The following is a 26,475-nucleotide window of genomic DNA, read 5'->3' on the forward strand; positions in this document are numbered from 1 at the left end:
ACAGATGGGCACCTAGGCTGCTTCCAGCACTTGAATTTGTACTGCTATTAACATTGGGGTGCACAGCTTCTTTTAGATTGGTGTTTCAGGGTTCTTAGGATATAATCCTAGCAGTGAAATTGCTGGGTCAAAAGACAGATTCGTTTTTAGTTTTCTGAGGAAATTCCACACTATTTTCTTCCCTTTTCTCCACACTCTCTACCAACACTTGTGGTTTGTTGCTTTGTTTATGATGGCCATTCTGACTGGTATGAGGTGGTATCTCATTGTGGTTTTAATTTGCATCTCTCTGATAGCTAGCAATACTGAGCATCTTTTCATGTGTCTCTGGACCCTCCATATGTCCTCCTTGGAGAAGTGTCTGTTCAAGTCCTTTGCCCATTTTTTAATTGGGTTGCTTGTTTTCTTAGAGTAGCATTGTGTGAGTTCTTTATATATTTTGGAGATTAAACCTTTGTCTGAGGTATCATTGGAAAATATGTTTTCCCATACGGTTGGTTCTTTTTATTTTAATATTATTTTCTTTAGCCATGCAGAAGCTTTTTATTTTGAAGAGATCCCATTTGTTTATTCTTTCCTTTATGTCCCTTGATCTAGGGGACATATCAGTGAAAATACTGCAGCATGAAGTATCTGAGATTTTCCTGCCTATGTTCTCCTCTAGGACTTTTACGTTGTCACGACTTACATTTAAATATTTTATCCACCTTGAATTTATTTTTGTGTATGGTGTAAATTGGTGATTGAGTTTCATTTGTTTGCATGTAGCTGTCTAGTTCTCCCAACACCATTTGTTGAAGAGGCTATTTTTACTTCATTATATGTTGCTGCCCCCTTTGTCAAAAATTAACTGACCAGAGAGACTTGGGTTTATTTCTGGGATCTCTGTTCTGTTCCACTGGTCTATGTATCTGTTTTTATGTCAGGTCCAGGCTTATTATAGTGAGTGTGTAATACAGTTTGATATCAGGTATTATGATCCCTCCTACTTTGCTCTTCTTTCTCAAAATTGCAGCAGCTATTCGGGCGTATTTATTTTTGATATATTTTTTATTAATGTTGGAATACAGCTGTCTCCATTTTCCCGCCCCCACTTTTCCCTGCCCTACCCCCCCCCATCTACCACCCTCAATCCTACCCTCCTTTGGCTTTGTCCATGGAAAGGGAAAGGGTCATAAAGGAGTCCGAGGTCTGAGAGACTAACTAACTTGTAGATCCCAGAATAACAGAATTCAGAGCCTCATGGGGAGCCTCAATTTGCCTAAATAATCTAAGACCTGCACCCCTCCCTCCCAGAACCACTGCCACTGCCCAGTATTGCTGGCTAGGATTTTTCTCTAGGAAAGAGATTACACTACAATTGCAATTTCACACATTTTTCTTACCTCCTTGTTGTGCACTGAAGGTTTATGAAAACTTTTTACTAAGAGTGAATATAAAAAAATGGTATAAAAGGCTCAGTCCTCTGTGTCCTCCCCATTCAGAGTTTACCAGATCTAATATATGAAACACTTTCCATATAGATTGATTTGAAAAGACGAAGCACTGAATTATACTCACAATTCTGCAAGGGTCTGAAGTAAGGTCCTGTTCTGACTATCTTTCTTCAGGTGATCCCGAACTGCTTGAACCACTACTGAATTGTTGTACAGATCCCCAGGCCATTCTCGGATCAGAGTGGCAAAACCCTAGCCAAGAGGGTAAAAAGAACACTCTTTACATAGGATAATGATTCGAATAGTTTAAACAATGTCTAAAAGTATTCATGTAAACAGGCAAAATAATTTTATGATGAAAACTTTGCTCCACCAGTATTGGTTTTCAGACTATGGGTTTCAGGCTGGCCAAGGGAGACAGAGAACTACTACTACACACTAACCTACATTTGCCACTCCTGAGAAGTAGGTGGTGCCATCCACCTCTGTTTTTATCTGATGAAATGTACAAGTAAGAAAGGCACTCCGGTCTGTCAATAAAGTACCACTGCACAGGCAGAGCATAGGTGTGACTTGCTATGTCCTCACTCTGGGCTAACTACAACATTTGGAAGACATCTTTAACATCTTACCGATACCTGATACATGTCAGCTGTGGGCAGTACACCTGGCACACTGCACACTGTGGCCTGTCCCACAGTGGAATCACCTGCATCCTTCGCCAAGTTAACTTCTTGGTCCTCCTTCCATATCCGCCTCTGACCCTAGTTTTGTTTGGGAATTTGAGACTTAAGCTCAAGTCTTATTCCCTAGTTCTTACCATGACTATCACTGGATCACAAGTTTTGTGGTTCTGACAGAAAACTCCAGATATCATCTGGGATTATCATCTGATTGGATCCTTTTCTCCCTCGTGGCTACTTCTTGGCCTAAGTCCTGGGCAGCCCCTGCCCTCCTGATTCCCGACATTAGCCCACAGGTTTTGTAACTCAGTACAGTAGAGCACTTTATTTACTGATCCTATACAACTTAAAAACAAAACCAAACTTGATATGTATTTAGAAGACAGCAAGTAGAAGTAATGATCTTTATATTATAAATTATATTAAAAATCATATTAAGTAACTCAACCAATGCCTTAACTACTTTGAATGTGTTAAATGATAGATATTTAGAACTGAAAATAGTGAGATATAATTTGCTTCTACAAAGTGTGAGAATTTGGTAAGAAGAAAATTACAAAAGAATCAGGAATACAGTCTCTTTTAAAGTCCTACCCACTTTCTCCTAAAGTGATTTCCAGAAAGGATGGCAAGAGGCCAAAACAATGGGCTACACTTTCCATTCAAATTGCAACCTTCCTAGGTATTAGCATGCTTGCAGTTTGACTTGAGCCATTTGTGAAGGGGTCTCACTGAGTAAAGATGATATAATTTATAAAACTACTGAATCAGAACATTAAAATATTCTCTAAACCAAAATGATAGTTTGGATAAAATTTATGTTTCTTAAGACTGCAATTTATAAAATAAAAACTCAAAAGATTTCCACCAGAATAAGTGGCAGCTTTCAGTATCCCTGAGACCAGGAATAACACTATTCAATGGAAGAAAGCTTGGCTCCATTTCCTCTCTTGCACGTTTATGCAACAGCCTCGTACCACTGCCAACTTTTAATATAAAATAAGACGAATGGGTCATGTGCGGTAAAAGCATGATGATTCCTATATAAACTGAAATAAGCATTTATTACATGTCTTGTTAGGCTTTCCCCTCCTTAATGGGCTTTGTGCTAAGACATACTGATAAAATTAACCCTGTGGCCATTATTATTAATCAGAAAACAGAGTTCTCAGGGAGCTGTTATGACTGAGTGAGCAAAGTTAGAGAACATCTCAGTGCCCATTACAGTTAGTAAAAGGTTAAAAATATTCATTAAATGAAATGCCATAGAAGTTGTCTCACTTGTAACATGCTTATACATTTCTAATTAATATTATACAACAACACTTAACTATTTAAAACTATTTTGCAAGGTTGAAAATGAAGAGGCAAAGCAATATGCATTTGGGTAGAAACCCCATAAAAATAAGTCATGAAGCATCATCACCTTAGCAGAAAATTCTAAGCCACTGTGTGTGTGTACCTAGAACATACTGGAAAGAAACCCAAGTCCATTATAAGCTTCACACACTGAAGAAACCTTTTCCAATAACTATGGGCAATAATGGCCTCTCTTTCAATCTCTTAGAGAACATATTGCTCTGTCACTTATTTTCTAGTTTGAAGCTTATTAGTATGGTCTCCTGGTCAGTCTATAAATCCGCTGAAGGCCAGGACTCTGTTTTTTAATATTTCTAGCATCCAACTGAGTACAGTTGTAGAACACGGTAGTTTCCCAATAAAGTTATGTTGAATTGAACTGAAAAGGAAATAAATAGAAACCACAGTTACATTAGTTGGTATCTAGCATAAATGACAGAAACTATTACTATAAAATCTTCTGTACAGATCCAGAAAGGAATAGATTCATGCTGTTAGAGAACACTGGATTTTTAAAATACATGCTAATAAGAAAAGATGAGGAAACACTGTCTCCATTAGTATGTGTTATTAAAAATACTGATATTTTGTTCGAGTTGAATTCATGCTAAAGCATCTAATTTCTTCCTATAAGAGTACAGGCCTATAAAAGTAAAAAGATTATATACATACATGCATCAGGATGCTTGGATCTTGCATATCCAGGAATACCCGGTTGATAGTAACTGAGCAAACACTTAAGTTACTAGGGTAAGAGATCACTATTTTAAAGGTCCCTTAGATTCCAAGGTGTAAAATATCATCTCACTGTGTTTGCCATATTACCACTCCTTAAACTAAACCAGTTATAAGTTAAAAAAAAGTATCTTAACAAGGTGCTTAGGACTCAGTAGGCACTCAAAAACACAGGAGTTCCTCTTCTCATTCCCCCTCTAGTCTTAGTGCTTCTTTTTATTTCTGTATGTTAACCTTTGACAAGCCACCTCACACTATCAGGGGAAAAAGAAAGTTGTAAACAAAGTCTTCCTTATCTTTAAAACCTAACATAAGAAGAAAAAAGAAGGCAATGACAACCTGCACCATACTGTGAGGCACTAAAAATGAAAACTTATTACAATGAGGTTAGGGCCCTGAATTTCACAAAGACTAAAGGTGGTGCCACTTTTATGACTCTGGAAGTTGGCCCAAAGCTAGAGAACATGTTACAGCTCCTGGTTTATGGATCCTCCTAGCACCAGTCATAGCTCTGGAAGAGAGCTTACCAGCCCTGTCTAGAACCTGCCCAACAGAAATCTCATCTTTTTCTCTGGTCAGAAGGGGAAGGAAGCTGAGTTTTAGCCACAACATTTTGTTGATGCTTTATGAGAGCCTCCAGCATATTATGTAATAATGTATCTTTACATCAGGGTTCTCAACTTCAGTTCTGGTATCTGAGGATAGATCACTCTTGGTTGTAGGGGCTTGTCTTGTGCCATTGTGAGATGTTTAAGAGCATTTCTGCTGGCCTCTGGCCACTAAATGACAGCACCAATTCCCCAGAAGGAACAACTAAAAATATCTCCAGACATAGTCAAATGTCCTCTGTGGGAAAGAACTAGTCATTGTCAAGAACCACTGGTTCACATGCTTGGGTGTGACTCATATTGAGTGACTGCTGAAGGGTCATCATTCCACTCACAATTGTAGGCCTAGTACCCACCACATTCCTGGAATATAGCAGGCACTAAACAGATACTTTCTCAAAAAATGTGTCAAGTTAACAAACTTTAAAAACTATACTCCATTTTGGGTAAATGCAAAGAACAAGGTTAAATTACAATCCAAGCATGATATTTATTAAATATATGGCCTTGGGCAAGTTATTTAATTTCTTCATTTTTTCAGTTTTCTCTAAAATTGGACATTACTGCCCTGGCTGGTGTAGCTCAGTGGATTGAGCTTGGGCCTATGAAGCGAAGGGTCAGAAGTGCAGAGTTACAGTAGATAAGCAATTTATGTACTGCCTTTTTCCTTAATCAATAAGCAAACAGATCACTTCCAATCCCTCTCCCCATTCCTGACCCCTCAATTTCTCTTTAATTCTCCTCTGGCAAACAGTTCTGAGTCTCAACCATCAGAAATGTCTGATATCCTTAGCGGTAGTATAAATGTTAACAGAAGTTGTTATTCTATTTATGAAGTCCCCAAATAGCACTCAGTCCCTTTTTCTATTACAGTGTAAAGAATTCTCCAAAATATACATGGATTAGAGATTTTCACTATCTACATGAACATTAGATATCTATCATTAGTTATCATTAGAGTTTATCTCAGTTTCATCTACCACACACAAACTGCAAATCAGTTAACTTTAAACCAGTTGCTTCATTATATTATTTTTCTAAATCTGTTAACATTTTCTCTTGAGAACAATATGACCATGCTTGAATGTTGTACCTCATAATCAGTTTCCAAAAATTCATGTAAGATCATTTCATAGATGAGTGGCTTCAGAACTGGATCTCCTCTTGGCAAATAAGGACTAATAGCCTAGAGAAGGAAAAGGAAGAAAAAAAAACCTTTAAAAAGTGGCAAAACAAAACTATACTCAAATTATGGAGAAAACATAAAAGTATATTTCCAATTTTTTTTAAAGTGTACTTTATTGGTTATGCTATACAGTTGTCCCAATTTTTTTCTCCCTTTTGCACTGCCCTCCCCTACCCTCCAAGCAGTCCCCCCACCTTAGTTCATGTCCCTGGGTTGTACATGTAAGTTCTTCAGCTTCTCCATTTCCTATACTATTCTTAACCTCCCCCTGTCTATTTTGTGCCTACCTATTCTGCTTCTTACTTCCTGTACCTTTTCCCTCCATTCTCCTTCTCCCCCTCTCCACTGATAACCCTCCATCTGATCTCCATTTCTGTGATTCTGTTCCTTTTCTAGTTGTTCGCTTAATTTTTGTTTTTAAGATTCAGTTGTCGGTACTTGTGAGTTTGTTGTCATTTTGCTATCCATAGTTTTTATCTTCTATTTCTTAGATAAGTCACTTTAACATTTCATATAATAAGGGCTTGTTGATGATGAATTCTTTGAACTTTACCTTATCTGGGAAGCACTTATCTGCCTTTCCACTCTAAATGATAGCTTTGCGGGACAGAGTCATCTTGGATGTAAGACCTTGCCTTTCATGACTTCAAATACTTCTTTCCAGCCCATTCTTGTCTATAAAGCTTCTTTAGCGAAATCAGCTGAGAGTCTTATGGGAGCTCCTTTGTAAGTAACTCTCTCCTTCTTGCTGCTTTTAAGATTCTCTCCTTATCTTTACTCTTGGGTGACTTAATTCAATTAATTAATGATGTGTCTTGGTGTGTTCCTCCTTGGGTCCAACTTCTTTGGTACTGACTGGGCTTCCTGGAAGTCTATTTCCTTCACCATATTGGGAAGTTTTCCTTCATTATTTGTTCAAATGAGTTTTCAATATCTTGCTCTTCCTCTTCTGTCTCTAGCACCCCCATGATTTGGATATTGGAATACCTAAAGTTGTCCCAGAGATTCCTAAGCCTCTCCTCATTTTTTTTTTTTTTTGCATCCTTGTTTCTTCATTCTGTTCCGGTTGGATACCTATTTCTTCCTTTTGTTCCAAATTGTTGATTTGAGTCCTGGTTTCCTTTCCTTCACTATTGATTCCCTGTATATTTTCCTTTACTTCACTTTATGTAGTCTTCATTTCTTCCTTCATTTTGTGATTGAGCTCAGTCAATTCTGTGAGCATCCTGATTACCAGTGTTTTGAACTCTGCATCAGCTCAAAACACTGGTAATTAGGATGCTGGAGCTTTGATCTGTTCTTTCATTTGGGCCATATTTCTTTGTCTCGGTGCACGTGTTACATGGTAAGGAATGGAGCCTTAGGTATACACCAGGGCAGGGCAACCCTCTTTGCTGCACTGTGGTGCCGTCTGTGGGATGTGATCAGAGAGGGAACAATGCCACTTGCTCCACTTTTGTCTCACTTTCCATTACTTCTCTCGATTCTCATAAGCAGCTTATGAACTCTCCTGTGAGGCTAGGAGTTTCTCCCACTGCTGCAACCCCCACATGTATTTTACAGCCAGGCATTTTGAGTCTTTATTCCCCATGCTGGAACCCTGGGTTTCGCAGTCTATCTCATGTCCCTGTTGTTCCTCCCTGCTAATCTGTGCGCAAATGTGGGATCATACACGTGGTCTGCTGCCTTGCATTGCTGAGTGTCCTCTCCACCCTGGCTGCCCATTTGTACCCTTCCTACCAGCCTGGCTGAATGTTTCTTTAATTCCTTGGTGGCTGGACTTCCATGCAAATGATTTTCTGGCAGTTCTGGCTGTCCTTTGTTTTTAAATTGGTTGTTATACTTTTGGTTATTTGAAGAAGTGAAGCGTTTCTGCCTACACCTCCCTCTTGGCTGGAGCCCTACCCTATATATTTTCAATTTGAAAGTTTAAGGCAACAAAGTACTTTGGAAAATTACTATGTGGAGAAAAGATTCAAATAAACTACTTATAACATATAATTATATATACATATTTAATCTTACCCAAGGATATGTTTTTACTGATTTTGAGAGAGAAGAAGGGAGAAAGAAGAAGAAAGAGAAACATCTATCAATTGTCCCCAGTACCTGCCCTGACCAGGGACTGAACCCACAGCCTACATATGTGCCCTGACTGGGGATTGAACCCACAACCTTTTATTGTGTGGGACAATACTCCAAACAACTGAGTAACCTGGCAAGGGTTACAATATTTTTAAAAAATATCTATAAGGGGTATGTGTGCATGAATAAATGAATACCAAATTGCCTAGGTTAACCTATATCTCTTTCTTCTTCCTGATAAATTAATGAAAATCTAAATAATAAGAGGGAGAATGTCACAGACATGATAAAAGTCAACTTCTTAAGAAATCAAGCAGTATAGGTCATCTATTCAACTTTCTTCCCTTCAATTGGAATATATCAACCTTTAAAAACTCACAATCTTCTTTTGAAATTAGGGGCAAATATATATTGTGTTCTTCAGCTATTCAGAACTATGTTAAGTGTCATATCAAATGACTCAGCAGTGCACTGTACACCAAAATCACCATTCCAAGAAGCTCACAGCCCCAGAAGAAAGGTCAATGAACATCTAAATAGCCAATTGCAATATTATGTGGGAAGTGATATAAGAGGGATTAATAAGGAGGTATGGAAAATTTTGCACACTGAAGCTGATATCACAGAAGCCAAGGTCTGTTTAGGCAAAGAAAGTGAAAAAAAAAAAAAAAAAAAAGGGCACCCTGGCATGGGGACCAGCATGAGCAAAGGCATGGAGCCATGAATGCACACCCTGCATTCAGGAAGGTCATAGATGTGGAATGGGGTCACTAAAGGGAGATGAGGCTGGAGAGGAAAGTGAAGTGGGGTTATGAAAGGAATTCAGGTTTTATCTTGTGGGCAGGAGGGAAACAACAGGTATAAGGGAAGTGAGAGCAGCACATTTATTTTTTAAACAGTTAACTCTGTGTCAGGGTTGCCTATACATTTATCAAGAGTTAAGGCAGTGGTACCAGAAGGAAAGAGGAGAAGCTGAATTAATACTGATGGGGTAAAACTGACAAGAACTGGAGGTTAAATAGGATAAGGTAAGTTAGACGTTCTTATCAAAATAGTGGTTTTGAGCTATTAAGCATGGGAAAACGAATATAATGTGATGTGGTAAACACAGATTAACAGGAGAAGAACTATATTTGGGAAGGAAAGGGATTCAGGTTAATTTGAGTGACCCTTATTAGCCTTATATACAAGGAGAAATGGCCATCGCACACTTGCAGTGTAGATAAGGAATTCAAAAGAGAAGTCTGGGTTATGGAGCTGTCTGGGTAAACACGGCCACAGGTCCTGATAACACCCTCCAGGAGCAGCCCAATAAACTGAAAAGAGTGTCCTTGGGGTTTCCCAGGGAAGAGAACATGTATGGGGCTGAGCGGCTGAGCAGCTGAGTAACTGGGAATTTTTAGAAGAATATTCATAACACTAAGAGAACATTAAAGAGGTCTACTCATAAGAAAAGTTTCTAAAAACTGTCTTAAACAAACACTGGAATACTTTATTGATTTGGATATTATGCACCAAGTTGAAAGAAAAAAAATGAAGTATCAAAATTATTTGTTAGAACTGCATGGTCAAAATTCTCCATTTATTTTCCAGTAAGTAAAATATAATTTCAAAAAGCATAATCTTAAGTAATTTTAGAAAAAAAGAACCTCATGTCTTATCATCTCCTGCATGAGACTATACTTGTTTTCCATATTCATTAAAAAGAATATGAAAACTTCACTTGAGCACAGAACTAGGAGATAAAGTGAGCACAACATATATGTATTATATATGTATATATTGTATACATATAAAACATAAACTAGGTTTATATTTTGAAACTAACTTCTAAAAGTTTGAATCTTTCTGGCTGAAATAATTTGCTTCCCAATAAAGAACTGACTACCACTGTCTTAATTTTATTTCCATCTCAATAAACACATACCTTGTTTTATTGTGCTTTACTTCATAGCATTTCACAGATATCAAGGGTTGTTTTCTTTGCGGGGGAGCAACCCTGTGTGGAACAAGTCTACCATTTTCCCAACAGGCTTAGATGATGATTAGCATTTCTTAGCAATAAAGTATTTTCTAATTAAGGTATGTGCAGTATAGACACATATACTGTGTTTATACATACCTCTTTTTTTTTTTAGACATAATGCTATTGCACACTTAATAGACTACAGTACACTGTAAACAACTTTTATATGCACTGGGAAACAAATTCAGGTGACTTGCTTTAATGAGATACCAGTATTTGCTTTATTTGTGCTGGTCTGAAAACTCACCCACAATATTTCTGAGACATGCTCATATTAACATACTACGTACAAAAATTAAGAGTTAAAAATAAAGTAATAGTTACCTTAAGCTGTCCAATTTCTTTAAATTTATAAACTTCATATTCCCACAGTGCTGCATTTTTCCCAAGAATTCTCTGGCATTTGCTGGCAGCGGAAACAACCCAGAGAGAGAGAAAGTTTTCAGTAAAAAAAATAGAGATAAAATAAATATACATTTGTCCTAGTGTTTTAGATAAATCTCTCATGTAAGAGTGTTGACAAATTTCTATCTCAAGTACCACTTGAGATATAAAGGTATCATTGGTGCTCACTTGATTGTATATGCAAGGCTGATGAAAATCAATAAAATTAATATAAAAATACTTATAGATAAACATGAATAGCTTTCAGAAGACTATAATTAGGAGTTTTCCCCATGACTTTCCTGTACTGTGTTGCCTATTTATCCAGATGAGCACTGTTCCCTTGGGGCCTTTCTTGACTTGAAGAAATGACATCATCCCGGAAGTGCCAATTTAAACCACTTCTTGAATGGTTTTAAATAACGGACTACAGAATCAGACTTAAGAAAATTAGAATCCTATCATAGTATGTAACTTGGGGAACTGTTTGCATATGAATAAAAACCTTACACAATTTGCACATCAAAGAAACATATTTCCCTAAATCTCAGGGCAGGAAAAGTAGGCCTGAAGTCTGTCTTCCTGGTCTGCCATGTACATGTAGCCCCGGCAGAGGGCACCACACATCTGCAGGGAAGCCACTCACACAACACCTGCACAACCACATGTATGCTTTCTGTTCACCATAAACTACTGCAAACCAGGAGCCTGGGGTCTGATCACTTCCATTTAACTTCTGCCCTCTTGTTGAGAGATAATTCTGCTTGAATTACAAGCAGAGGTGCTACCTGTCTTTATCCTAGACTACATTCTCAAAGATGCTTCTAGAGTGAAGAGCCCTGAAAGCTAGAGGACCCAAAGAATGTTTCCCTCCAGAGCAAAGAGAAGGTTTGTTTTCTGTCCAGCAAAGTAAAAGTAACACCTTCCTCTGCAGCCAAAGGAAGGTAAGCTTAAAAGAATCAGATATCCTAAATTCAGGGTCCCTTTCCTATAGCACAACCCACTGCCTGTGAAGGGCTACCTGACCCACCCTGTGTTGTGCTGTGAGAACTGGAGCTGTGGGATCTGGCACAAGTGCTGGTCCTTCGGCTACTATGATTGCTGAGGCACCTGTGAAACTGTGACAGGCTAACTTGTCACCATATAGAAAGGGTAAAATCTCATACTCTTCATGGTTTTTGATACCTTTCTCATTAAGTAATGAGAAAAATATTTTTTGTTTGGTGAAAATGAGATAGTCAAAAGGTATATAATAAATATCAATCCATTCTGTGTTTAAACCATTAATAGTCAAAAATTACTCATTAGAAAAATCTTTAAAAATGTCTGTCAACTGCTGAGAACAGCTTATGTTTACTATTAACATTGATCAATTCTATTTATATTAACAAGTTAATGTCATTATTACCGTGCTGCTATATCATACTCTCCTTTTTCCACCAGGTGGTTTATATATGCCAAGCCAATATCCTAGAGAAAACCAGATAAAAGAATTTCATAATTAACTGGAATGACTGAAAACCTGAGTCTCAGTTTCTGGGGAGGCCGTGACTTTAGGGTCCTATTAGTGCTTATTATTGGGACCTATTTATACAAATTAGTTTGCTTTATGTAATTATGCTCTTTCTTCTTAAGCATATTTTTATAATTATGCTTATTTCCTTCCCAATCATATTTAAATATACTTGCTATCCAAATTTTCAAATTCACAACAAAAAATGTTACTACTTTAAAGCCTTCTAATTTGCCTCTTTCCAAGAGATTTTCTATAAAAGAAATCTTCATATATTGGAAACATGATCCAAATTGGAAACTGTAACTAGACAACAATAAAAAAAATGCAACATTAAAAAAAGAAAAATGATCCAATGATTTAATGTTGTCAAGGATATAAAATTGTTTTCTTGTGCTTTCATCTATAAAATGTAAGCTACCCATCTCCTCTATATCGTCTGAAGAAATGTAATACAAAAAACAAAATGAAAGAAAATCATATTAAAGGGAAATATTAAATATGAAAGTTAATATTAAAGTGAAACAAGCTCAGAAAGATATGTAATTCAAAACCATGAGTTAACAGATGAGGAAACTGGGCCTAAAAGCAGAACTGACTGGATTCAGAGTACCCATGTTCATTCACTATTTCCACCTTGGTTTTGAAGGATTTGGCATGACCTGTGGCAGTGGGAGCACGGGAGCTCCTGCTTGACCTCCCCGTGACTCCTGTTATAAAATACTAATTTTACCTAAAAGCATTTTCATGAGAAGCTTAAACTCAGCATATATAACAAAACTTGGATGTTAAGTTCTACTTTATGCACAAAGAAGTTTTTGTGGAATTTCTTCCTGAATGATAAAATTGGCAGGAAATCATTTCTCTGCCTGCCTGCTTATGAAATTACACTGTGTCAGGAGAAAAAAGTCTATGTATAACCAATACATTGTACGTGCCTACTCCAAGAATGAAGAAAAACCCATGGTTCTTAGTTTATTATATTTTTACTTTATTGACTACAATGTAGGAAATCATATTTTAAAACTATAGGAACTGCACAGTGAAGAAAGAGTGCCTAAATTTATTTCTCTGAAAACAGACCACATATCTCAATATCAATGAAGAGTCTCCCTATCCAGGTTCAGAGGTCTCCTGTGCAGTGCCGATTTCTGCAAACTTTCTCCTAATGCCATGCCCCCTCCTCATGTGGAGTTTATTCTGCCACTCATCTTCTTTCTCTGTACACCTTGAACTTTAGTCCAATTTTATATCTTTTCCCTTAACATAAACGTGTTATATCTCTCTTACACAAAATACCCACCATCACAACCAACCTTCCCATGATGTTGCAGCCCCCAACCAACCAGTCCTCGCTCTTTTCTACTTCAGAACTAAACAGTCTACATTAAACTCTATGTCATCATCTCCTACTCATTTTTTCACTTCCTAACTAACATGTTAAGAATAAATAATACATATACATAAAATTCACTAGTCACTTTTGTAACTACCGAACCCAATGTACCACTGACTAACTGAACTTGTCTTACTTTTGACCCACTAACTTCAACCATTTAAGATCTCTTATTATCCTGAAATTGTCTCCCTCAGCTCCCATGAAAAACCTTCCTTTGGCTGTGCCAAATCTGTCTGAATGAGTGTTCCCAATGGTTCCATTCATGGTCCTCTGTTCTCTAATGCTAGACATTTGCTCTGTGTGGATTTGCCCAAATACTTCTCTGTCACTGAAGAGTCTCCCAAATTTATTTCTGAGTCCAGATATCTAGGGTGTTCTATAAGTGGCAAAAACTTAAACGTGTCTAAACCAGAACTCACCTACCCCTCCCACCATACACCTGATCCTACTAGTCCTCCCCACCCTTCCCCTAATCTCCTCTCTTTTCTTCCCTCACCACTCCTCCCTCTCCTCCTCTTTCTTGTTACCCCTCCTCCTCTCTCCCTCTCTCTCTCTCCCTCTCTTTCTCTAAATGGTGGCACCGTCCACCACAGGCCCAAGCTAAAAGCCTGGGAGTCAGCCTAGAATATTCACTCTCACTTCCCTGTGCACAGAGTCAGTCACCAAATCCCAAAGAGTCTAGCAGACTATGTCTTCCATCTATCTTCACCATTCCATTCCTATCAACTCTGCAGTTCTCATCACTTTCACCTCCACACCAAGAAGGGAACCGTATCTTATTGACTCCCACTTCAGTGGGCTTCCCTCTGGCCCCCATCTCCAACAGAGACTCTTTCTAACAAGCAAAAGTGATGTAACACTGAAAGCTTAAACTATCTCTAGAGGTTACAAGACAAAATCAAGCCCCTAATTACACATGGCCCTTTAGGACTGGACCCTTCATATGTATAAACTCCTCAACTGCTTCACATAACCAAGCAGGCCAAGCAGTTTCACTTCTCTGTACCATCACATATACTATTCTATTGGCTGGAACACCTTCTGCTCCATTTCTAGATAATCTCTGCTTATTCTTTATAATTTTTAATGAAATAAAAAATTTGCTCTGGTTATTTCTGTTTAGTAACTGAATTATTTTGCTTGTACATTTTTGGGAATTAGGCTTTTACATGGAGTTTTACAGAGAAGTTTAAGGTGGGGAAGTGTAGACAAAAGGAATTTGTGCTGAAAACCAAGTAGCTCTCATAGAATAAGTTTTCAGTTTTCATCTATAAGTTAGAATCCTGGACTAGACGTTGTCTAAGGGCCCTTCACACTAAGAGGATAACATTTCTTTTCTGCTTTTCCTTCTGCACATTCACTGTCACAGTTAGTAAATAAATAGGCTTTCAGTCACTATATTTTTCCAGAGTCTGAATGTAATAAAAATGTATTTGATGACCTAGATTAGTCTCCGTAAGAAAATCAATTGGGTCTATTATTATGGAGACACTAAAGCAATCTACTTTTATGAAACCACTCTTGATATTTCGTGATAATGTGATTTTTACCTATGATTTAAAGAAAGTTTTCCACACATAACTGGGGAGCTTTATATTTAAAGTGTATTTCACAAATCCATTTTCCAAATTACCTAAAACCATCTCCTAGCAGATGTTCAAGTCTCTCTTTTACACACAGAAACTGATTCAATAAAATGTAATACTTTAACCTTACAAGTTGGAGAATTAGTTTCAAATAAATTCTCAAAAGGAAGGAAGAAATCAGTTCTTTTCATTCAGTCTTATTATAACCTATTAAAAAGTAAAGTTATATTTCAAATAATAAAATTACATACTTACCAGAATCTTATGTCTTTTAATGTTCTTTTGGCTAATTTCAGCTGCCATCAAAGCTTCCTATATTTACACGAGCATTATAAAAGGAGTAGAGAAGGAGGAGAAAAAATGGGAGAGAATGGGAAAGACACTGAGGTTATAAATACTATATTTATTATGTTTAAAGTTCTGGACTACTTAAATAAAGCCCCATTTTCCTGTGCTTTTTGCTTCAAGCACAAGAATTTCTAATGTTATGGTTGAATGAACCTCACTGCATTCAAACTCAAACAAAAACAGTCAACCAAAATAAAAACGTCTCTTATTTGAATTCATTTCCACATTAGGATATTAGAATCACTTTTCAGACAGAAATCAAAATAGATAAAAATTTTCCAGGTTCAAACAACAACAACAACAAAATTCCTCTGTCATCATAAATCTGTATGACATATATTGACAATGGGGTACCTTTCCTTTATGAAACATAAAAAGTAAAATAAACTATATGTATATGTTTAGGTATATCTACAAATATGATTTTGAATATTTCTGATTTCATTTTTATTCTGGAAAGTTTACAATTATTAATTAACAAATGTTTAAAACATAGAATTATCTCTTCAAGAAAACTACTGGAGGTGAAGCAATATGGTATGAACTTGGGGTCAATACCTGGACTCTAAATAGTTTATACATTAAAAACATTTTCCCCCAAATCCTTTCAGGTGGTTACAAACTTAAAGCAACATATAAATGGACTATTTTTTGTTTGTTTTTAACTGATTAATACAAAAAGCCCATCCAGACAGTTTCTATAACTAAACTAATGCAATAATGCCTTTCTGACTATTAAAGTTAAAAAATGTTTTCTTTTTTTAAAAAATCATGATAACACATTATCTTCTAAAATTAGTCTGAACCAAGACTCAGCGAAGCAGACAACATCACTCCATTTGAACTGGTAGTTCAAACTATCCTAAGTGAGCATTAATTTGATAGCTTTCCTTTTACATATGAAATAAGCAACAAAGGAATGATTTCACGAAAATATCCCAAATCAACAATTTTGAAATACTAGCTCTATCTTATTTTCCTTGAAAAAGCACAGAATAAACACTTCAATAGGCTGGATCTAACCCACTCCCTCCACTACCAACTTCTCTTCCAATGAACAGTGAAGACAGTTAATCTCCTTATGGTCTTTTTGCTCCTGAATTTCTAAGAAGAAAATTGGAAAGTTATTAGCCTCCAACATATTTTTAGCTTAGGGCATTCTAATTCGTCTACATGAAAGATTTATCCCCACAAACTTTTATCCTCTCTATGGTACAGACATGTCAATACTTTCAAGAAAGTGAAATCAGAACTACTTCATATTTCTTCTTTTCGAGGAGCCAGTCAATGTGGTCATCTTGGTCTCGTTCCTTGGCTACTACAACATCTCTTGGACTCACAATGTAGAAGAGTGATTCCCCTTCAGAGTACTCTGTAGTTGAAACAAGAAAGGAATATCTCAGGTGACTCAACAATAGAAACCTTGGCAGTGGTTTCAGGGGACATGGTTAGACAACTCAACTTACTAAGAGTGAACAGAAAACTCCCTTACTCTTGGAATAAGTGTGTTTGGTTCTGTTTGAAGGAAGCAGTAAGAGGTGGTAGAGAATGACAGAATATACACCAGTGCTTTGAAAAGTATTTAATTGTAAAATTATTTGCAAGGAAAAAGAAAGAAAGGGAGGGAGGAAAGAAGGGAATACCCAAAATTAAAAAAAAAAATAAGGTGGGTTTAAAATTCTGTATTTATTTATTTATTTATATGATTTTATTTATTTATCTTTAGAGGGGAAGGGAAGGAAAGAGGGAGAGAAATATCAATGTATGGTTGCCTCTTGTGTGTCCCCTGCTGAGAACTGGCCTGCAACCAGGGAATGTGCCCTGACTGGGAATTGAACCGTGGTTGTTTTGTTCCCAGGCCCACGCTCAATCCACTGAGCTACACCAGCCAGGGCTTAAAATTCTGTATTTAATACATTAACATTCTGACCTCAGATGAAAGATAGGTATTCAAAATTCTCCATGTCTACTGCATATCAGAATTCATGTACTGCATATAAACATTATTTATGGCCATTTACAACACTGTTCTATTTTTACAGAACAATCATACCCCACAACCTGAGATAAATGTTGATTCCTCATCAAGGTCAAGGCCATCTAAAGCATAAATGACAGATGCTCCGAGCCCTGGGGATATAATCTGTCATTTCAGCATGTTGTGCACAATGCCAATTATGAGGATCTCCTGAAGATTCAATTATAAAACCTGTTCTGAAGGGTATCTAGGTATGCAGCAGAGTTTGCTCTGAGCAAAATACCTTGACTGGACATTTTCAGTTGTGAATCACATTTGTTTTTTTCCAAGTCCAGAATATACTATTCTCACATTTCTCAGCTGATTAGGTGCTTCATAAAAAAAATTCAAACATGTACAGAATATACATTTAGCCCTGGCAGGTGTAGCTCAGTGGATTGAGCACAGGCCTGTGAAGCAAAGGGTGGCTGGTTCGATTCCCAGTCAGGGCACATGCCGGGGTTGCAGGCCAGAGCCCCAGTAGGGGACACATGAGAGGCAACCACACATTGATGTTTCTCTCCCACTCTTTCTCCTTCCCTTCCCCTTGCTCTAAAAATAAATAAATAAATATTTTAAAAAAGTATATACCTTCATTTCTTTTGGGTAAAATGATAACTGAAAATATTCACTAAAAAATATCAATTGTTTTTAAAAGCAGAAAGAACTTCTACAAAGCTTAAGCTGCTCTATTTTCATCAATGTGTCTTTCAATACAGTGGTAACACTTTACAAACACAACCACAACCCAAACCCAAACCCAAACACAGATGCCCCTGGAATGATTAAACAGCAATGGTCTTCCCTTTATTTCTGAGCAGTGCTTCAGTATATTTATCCATGCATGAAACAAATATTCAGTGAATGCCTAGTATGTGCCAAGCACTCCTTTAGGCTCTGAGCATTTCATCACAAATAGAAAGATAACTTCTCTGCCATCCCAGAGTACATAGTCTAGGAACACAAAGTTATCGAGTGATGAGAACCATGCTGCTCAACATCAGTGTAAGTTAGGCATCACATTAAATAGTTAAGATAATAGACCAAGTATAAGAACAAAGACCATAGGGCTGACTCACCTCCATCTAGGCACCCTCTTTTCCCCTCTCTTCTGCTGTTGGAGCTCAAGTAAGTTCTACAGTTATCTCCTGGCCTCAATGCCCACATTTCTAATGTAAGAGGCCTCCCTGGATATTCTTTGACATCCTTTCAGAACCTCAACTTAAATTCCTGTTCGTGCTACTTGCATGGAAGGGGGGGGGATTAAAAAGGGAAGAATAACACAAGCCAGATCCTCAATCTTCCTCACCTAAGTGATAATCTCTACATTCATTTTCCTGAAAGCCTCTAACTGTCAGAGCATCAGAAGAGATCTCTTCGCAAGTCTCGGAAAGTGGCTGGATAATATCCAACCTGGGCCTGGCACAGTATTCTCTTTCCTAGGGCAAAAAAGAGGGAAAAGGCTCATTTTAATTACATTTCTATAAATTATACAAATTAAACTTAGTTATGCATAATTAAATGCCTTGGTTTTATAATTTTGGCAGACATAAGTTACCCTTCTAAACATCACAGATGGCCTCATAACTGTGTTTTATTTTCTGGCCTTTTGCATGAGACAAACAGAATAGGTACTGCTGTGTCACGTCTGCAGCCTCCTACTGCAGCCCATTCAACTCCATGGCTACCACAGCCTTAAGCAACTTTGTTACACCGCTTCCTCAAAAATGTGAAAACACTAAAAATAATATTGCAGACTACTCCATTATCCAAACCACTGCCACTACAGGTAAACTTACTGGTAATGCTAAAAAGCCAGAGATTCTAAAGCAGAACTTGCTGAGATGGTGGAAATGTTCTCTACCTGCACAGCCCACTGTGACAGACATGAGACATAGGTACCTAACTGAACACCCAGAAATGTGACTACGGTGCCTGAGAAACTGAGTTTTAAATTCTATTTCATTTCAACTAATTTAAATTTAGTTTTAAATTAATTTAAAGTAAACACATGGTCAGTGACTACAGTTTTGGACAGTGTGGTTCTAGATCAAGATAGAAGAGGAAAAGGCCTCTGACAGCTCCATTAACCTAGTATGATTATACAAAGACTATTTTCTTGGAGTCCTTAAATTACCCCTTTGTGGTGGACCCTGGCCAGCAGAGTCTGCCTGTTGTGGCTACAGTGAGAATGAATGCACAGGCAACAACAATCCTGTGGAGAAAAAGGGAACACACACGACTACTTTCTCAAGGGGAAAGTGCCTATGGGTGCCTTGGCCACTCCCTCAAGTGGGGAGTACCCCGACCCTTGCCTAGACAGGCTTTTATTGTTTTCCAGGGGTCTTATATTAGAGAAGGATTTACTATCTATTACATAGAATATTATTGTGTACATTTTAGGTACAATCAAGAAAATGAAAATAACGAGAGGGGAATGGCGATGAGGTGATTAGCTGTGTCCTTGGGAGAACTCATACAGGCTTTGGAAATTACTTTGAAGATAGATAATACACATTTGTTGTTTTAGACTGGAGTGATGGAGTTTTAGCAAGAGCAAGCCATAACAATCTGTATGCATTTTCTAGGCCTGATTCCCATGGGAAAACTCAGTTTGAAGGTCTGGCTCCTGCCCACCACTTCACATCTGTAGGTTTTCCATACAGAGCTGAGTCACATTTGCCAGGCTAAAACAAACCGGTCCCCTACAATTCCCCCCCTTTTTTTCTTTTTGTTAAGGCTGTTGTGGTGACACAGCGGTTGCCATGGCCACAGCAGCTGCGACAACTCCCCTTAGTAAGTTTTATTATTCCTAATTTTACAGATGAAGGAACTGAGGATCAAAAAGTTTACCCAGGTCAAAGTTACATAAGTAAATGGTGAAACTGGGTGGGATGTATGGAAAAACTGGGACTTATGGTGAACCTTGGATTTCAAGTCAAGTTTGTTTTACTTTAAAGTTCATGCTTTTTAGGCATTCAGCACCTAGACATAAAACATAGGCTGACTATTTTCAAGAGCAACAGGCCTGGAGCAGTGTGACACTGGTAAAGAGAACACAGATGACAGAAACAGTGAAAGAAGTCCAGAACTACCCCCAACTCTCGAGTTCCCTAAGTAAACAGTAAGCTTCACAGATTTCTTTCACCAATTTTGTTAGGTTAACTGTGAAGCAAGTATGTTAGCTTTGTACTTATACATTGAAAACATTCTAAAAATAAAATAGCAATTATAAAAGATCAACTAGCAGAGAAAAAACCAGTAAATACAGAGCATAATTTTCAAAGTATAGAGAAATGAAAACTATCTCAATTTTGAAACAAAAAATTAAGAAAAAACTGAAAGATCTGAATACTTAAAAAATTAACTGCTATAACAAAGACAAAAATAACTAAATAGAAACATATTTGAACTAAATAATATTAAAAGACAACTGCCTTGCTAGACCACATAAAAAGCCCCTTTATATGTGTAAGAAAACCATCATCTCACTGTCTGATAACCTTTGTTCACTGGAAAAACAAGCCCTGCTTATCTGTGAATTCCTAGGAGCAGGAATTTGGTCTTATTGATATCCAATTCCCAATGCTTGGCACAATTTTTCGCACACAAATGCTTTATTAATGAAGGAAAAAGAAAACATTAGGGGAACAGCTTAACACATTAGGATATATCAAGCAGATGAAATAGTACACAACCACTCTAAATGATAATGATGGGAGACAACACAGCCATAGGGAGAGAGAATAAAATAAGGCTCCGAAAAATATGGCAGTGTAGGATAGCACGTAACTATTACTGCAACTGTGTGGAAAAATGCACAGGTGTAAAAGGTATAATCAGAAAAATATGTTGGGAGGTACTATTACATATCATATAAAAGCAAATTTTAATGTTGCAGTTAAGCTGTGTTTTTGACATGGAAAAAAAGGTGGAGGGTGTGCATGGTCCCAAGTTGCTTTTTTATCCTTTTTGTCTTAATTTTGTGTACTTTGGTGTTATGTGAAATGAATATAATGACACACATACATTTTTAATTCATCTTCACAACCCTCACTTCTTTCTCTAAAAAATGCCATTTTCTTATTTGCTCAAAGGTTGGCCTTTCTTGGTTTTTACTCCTTTCCAATACTCTCTTTTATTAACAAAGGTTTCCTCTCTTTCTTTCTCTCTCTTTTTTATTGGTCAATTGTTTATTAGGCTTTTCCTTTTTTCATTTCACTGCTTCTTTCCTCATGTCTTTGAATCACATCCTCAATCCTCCCCACATTTCTCATCAAAAAGCACCATATTTACTCCCTCAGGAGCCACTGCTTTTATTTAAAAAAAAATAATAAACTGATATCCTGCAACAGAGCTAGAAGCCAGCTCTATTGATTTTAGCAGGTTTGAGTGTTCACTTAATTCTACAGCATCCTATTGCCTAGCAACATGGGCATCCAGAGCTTCAGGTTACTATAGCGATGGCTTCCTGATGGAAGTACTAGCTCAGAGAAATGCTTGAGAGCAGCTACCACTTCAAAACTGGGGCTCCCAGGCTTTTTTTCTCTATTTTATTCCTTGGCATTTGAAAAAGGGGGAAAAGGAGAGGATACAGAAAAGGAGGGCCTACTTACTGTAAAGGGCTAGACAATCAATTGCAATTTATTTTATATACAGGATGAAAAGAAAATCTTTTACAATAAGCTCTCCTTGTTTATGCCTTAAAGCTACCCCCTCCCCTTCGTGACAGGACTCCTGGACTCACACAATAAAGACTCACTGCAAATGGGGCCCACGTAAGCTTCAAAGGGAGGTTGTATCTACATGCCCCTCCACTGGACCACATCGATGCAGGCTTTATTTCAAAGTCACATATGACAAAATTCAGACTCTCTGTTGCTTCTTATCTGCCATACATTCCATACCATCACATTTACACTGATAACTGAGAGTTAGCAATAATCTATTGTACTTAAAAGCAAGAATCATGCAACTTAGAATCACTGGGGCACTGGGAAGTAAACAAATATGTCTGGACCACAGGAAATAATGAACTGCCTTTTCTGTAATTCCCTCTGACCACAGGGGCCATGCTGTTGCAGCAGATCAACTTTACTGCTGTCATTTCTGGTAATGCACAGTGTCAGCATAGTTTCACTGCCTTTCAGCATGAGGAATCCTTCATTCCCTTCTACTAAAATACCAATAGAGATAGGGAAAAAAATTACTCCCTTTCGCTCAGCAAAAGGAACAAAGGCAGGCAATAAGTAGTGGAGCTTCTGAAAGGCGAATATGTTAGGTCTACGGGGTAATAATCTCTGCTGACCTTTTCATCAGACTTCAGCAGAGCCCTTTCATGGGCAACCTGATCTGGGTATAATGATCTGGGTATAAATCCCTCTATATTTGTGGTGAAATAAATTACCGTTTTTTCTGAAATCTCCTTTACGTAGGAAAGCACAACAAGCTGATCACAGAGAGGTGCAAGACCACTGATGTAGAATTCAGTTTCAAACTGCGATACTGCAAACAAAAGGGATACAAGATTTACCATTAACAGGAGCAAAAAGTAGCACAAAAAGGAAAAGACACATCTACTCTGAATTATTAATGGACTCATTTTAGAAATCTAACACAAAGGAACACGAATAAAGAGACCTTCTTGACAACAATCAGTACCAGAAAAGTGTATCTGGAAACCTACACTTGAAAATTTCTATCACAAACAAGCAAACCTGACAATAAGAGCAGCATGAATGGTCAAATGTGACACAATGTGAAAACCCAATGTAAACTTTATTAGTAAGAGTAATAGTATCTTAAAATGGCCCTAGTTTAACTTTTTCATAATTAGAGCATTACAGAGCTATAAAGGTAACAAGGAAGGTTATTTTATAAATATCAAAATACTTTTTTTTAGTTTTATTTACTATAAATATAGCATTTAATTTTAACATTTAATAAACATTTTATTTAAAGATTAAAAAGGGGAATGAAGTGCATAGATTACATTATGATAAAACTATTATTTCTTAAGTGAAATAAAGATCAGAGGAAACAATTCCTCTCTCCTTTTTAGTTCTTATTTTTATGTTTTGCAGTTCTTCTATAATTTTCCCCTTTGCCCTTCTTCAGCCAGCCTGCCCCCCACTTCCATAGTCAATCCTCACCCTGTTGCATGTCCCTTCATATATGAAGGGTCCTTCATATATGTTTCTTGACTAATCCCTTCACCTTCTTTCAAACAACCCCCACCTCTCTCCTTCCCTCTTACTACTGTTAGTCTATTCTATTATTCTATGTTTCTGGTTCTGTTTGGATGATTAGTTTATTTTGTTCATAGGTTAGTCTTATAAGAGAGATCATATGGTTATTTGTCTTTTACCGCCTGGCTTATTTCACTTAACCCATTAGTACTGAGTTCCATTCATACTGTCACAAAAGGTAGGACTTCTTTCTTTCTCCTGTGTAGTGTTTCATTGTGTAAACTACCACAGTTTTTTGCTTCATTCTACTGAAGAATTTCTAACTCTTGGCTATGGTAAACAGCACTGCTGTGAACATAGGGGTGCCTAAGCTCTTTTGAATTCATGTATTCGGATTCTTAGGGTATATTCCCAGCAGTAGAATGGCTAGGTCAAAAGGCAGTTCCATTTTTAGTTTTCTGAGGAATTTCCATACTGTCTTCCACAGTGGCCATATCGGTCTGTATTCCTATCAACAGTGCACTTTTCTCCATCCTTGCCAGCACTTGTTTTGTTCATCTATTAACGATAGCCATTTTGGCAGGTGTAAAGTGGTATGTCACTATGGTTTTAATTTGCATCTCTGATGGCTCATGATGTTGAGCATTTTTTTATGTCTATGGGCCATCTGTATGTATTCCCTGGAGAAGTGTCTATTCAGGTCCTTTGCCTATTTTTTTTAACTGGACTGTTTGTCTTCCTGGTATTGGGTCATGAGTTCTTTATATATTTTAGAGTTTAAACCCCAGTCCAACGTTATCATGGCAATATGGTCTCCCATACAGTGGGTTTTCTTTCCATTTTTTTTTTTGCCATGCAAAAGCTTTTTAATTTGATGTAGTCCCATTTATTTTTTCCCCTTATTTCCTTTGCCCTAGGAGATGTATCATCAAAAATATTGCTGCATAAGATATCCAAATTTTTACTGCCTATGTTTTTCACTAGGATTTTTATGATATCATGGCTCATGTCTTTTATTCATTTAGAGCTTATTCTGGTATATGTTGTGAGCTGGTGGTCTAGTTTCTTTTTTTTTTTCTTGCATGTACCAGTCCAGTTCTCCAAACAACATTTGTTGAAGAATCTGTTTTTACTTCATTGTATATTCATGCCTCATTTATCAAATATTGACAATAGAGGGATGGGTATATTATGGGGATCTCTATTCTGTTCCACATATCTATGTGTCTGTTCTTATGCCAGTACCAGACTGATTACAATGTCCTTAGTTTGATATCAGGTATTGTGATTTCTCCTACTTTGTTCTTCTTTCCTAAGATACTGAGAATATTTGGGGTTGTTTTTGATCCATATATATTTGGGGGATATTTGTCCTACACCTTTGAAATATGCCATTGGAATCTTCACAGGAGTTGCCTTGAATCTATAGATTGCTTTGAGTAGTATGGACATTTTAATGTTGTTAATTCTTCCAATCCATAAATATGGTATGTGCTTCCACTTATTTGTATCTTCCTCAATTTCTTTCTTCACTGTTCTATAGTTTCCAAAGTACAGGTCTTTTACCTCTTTGGTTAAGTTTATCCCTAGGTGATTCTTTTTGGGTGTGTGTTGCTATAGTAAATGGGAATTTTTTTAGTTTTTCTTTCTCATAAAGTACATTGTTGGTGTACAAAAATGCCATCAATTTCTGAATATTGGTTTTGTATCCCATTACTTTGCTAAATTCAATTATTAGGTCAAATAGTTTTCTTAGTGGATCCTACAGAGTTTTCTATGTATACTATCATGCTATCTGCAAATGACAGATTAACTTCCTCCTTTCCAATTTGGATGTCTTTTATTTCTTCTGCTTGTCTGATCACTGTGGTTAGGACTTCTAGTACTATGTTGAATAAAAGTGGTGAAAGTGGACACCCTTTTCTTGTTTCTGATCTTAAGAAAAACACTTAATTTTTGATCATTTAATATGATATTGCAATAGGTTTTCCGTATATTGCCCTTATTATGTTTATGTATGCTCCCTCTATTCCCACTTTGTTCAATGTTTTTATCATAAATGGATGCTAAACTTTATCAAATGTTTTTTCAACATTTAATGATATGATCATGTGATTTCTGTCCTTCATTTTGTTTATGTGATGCATTATACTTACTGTTCTGCAAATATTGTACCATCCCTGAATCCCTGGCATAAATCCCACTTGGTCATGGTATGTGATCTTTTTAATATATTGCTGGATCAGGTTTGCCAATATTTTCTTGAGGATTTTAGCATCTGTGTTCATCAGAGATATTGGCCTGTAATTTTCTTTATCATGTCATTATTTGGTTTGGGAATTAGGATAATACTGGCCTTGTGAAAAAAGTTTGAGAGTCTTCTCTCTTCTTGAATTTTTTTAGAATAGTTTGAGGATAGGTGTTAGTTCTGTCAGAACCTGTACAACAGCATAGGAGATCAAGGACACAGTACCACTGAGTCTCACAGGACTCCTACCACAGAAGGTTACCCCACAAAACAGGGAGTCACAGCAGGGCAATATGTAGAAATAAAAAAAAAAAGAGACAAAGAAATAACCCCCAACTGAAAGGAAAGGTGGAGTTACCAGAAAGAGTGCTAAATGAAAGGGCTAAATGAAATTAATCAGACAGAGTTCAAAGTAATGGTTATAAATATGCTACAGGAACTCAGTGAGAACTACAAGGAACTTAGTGGGAACTACATCAGCATAAAAAAGTACACAGCAGCTCTGAATAACAACCAGGAGTAAATGAAAAATACAATAACTGAAATGAAGAATAAACTAGAAGGAATTAAAAGCATGCTAGATGAAACAGAACACTGAATCAGCAAGTTGGAAGACAAGATGGATTAAAAACACCCAGTCAGAGCAACAAAACAAAAGGAGAGTCAAAAAGAAT

General features: G+C 37.0%; 1 protein-coding gene across 2 annotated transcripts in view; it reads right to left on the minus strand.

Annotated features, from left to right (window-relative positions):
- VPS41 (VPS41 subunit of HOPS complex) overlaps nucleotides 1-26,475 on the minus strand; it is a 221,199-nt gene that overhangs the window by 43,414 nt on the left and 151,310 nt on the right. For both annotated transcript variants that reach the window (XM_053655114.1, XM_053655113.1), the window contains 8 exons: nucleotides 22,773-22,870; nucleotides 18,675-18,804; nucleotides 16,605-16,720; nucleotides 15,256-15,312; nucleotides 11,911-11,972; nucleotides 10,443-10,524; nucleotides 5,915-6,007; nucleotides 1,561-1,688 (listed from right to left, as the gene is read on the minus strand). In XM_053655114.1, coding sequence (XP_053511089.1) covers nucleotides 1,561-1,688; nucleotides 5,915-6,007; nucleotides 10,443-10,524; nucleotides 11,911-11,972; nucleotides 15,256-15,312; nucleotides 16,605-16,720; nucleotides 18,675-18,804; nucleotides 22,773-22,870 — 766 coding nt within the window. The remainder of the gene's footprint in view (nucleotides 1-1,560; nucleotides 1,689-5,914; nucleotides 6,008-10,442; nucleotides 10,525-11,910; nucleotides 11,973-15,255; nucleotides 15,313-16,604; nucleotides 16,721-18,674; nucleotides 18,805-22,772; nucleotides 22,871-26,475) is intronic.

The sequence above is a fragment of the Artibeus jamaicensis genome, unplaced genomic scaffold, assembly GCF_021234435.1.
Source record: "Artibeus jamaicensis isolate MK-2021 breed Jamaican fruit bat unplaced genomic scaffold, CSHL_Jam_final contig_924, whole genome shotgun sequence".
In the NCBI taxonomy this organism is placed as follows: Eukaryota; Metazoa; Chordata; class Mammalia; order Chiroptera; family Phyllostomidae; genus Artibeus; species Artibeus jamaicensis.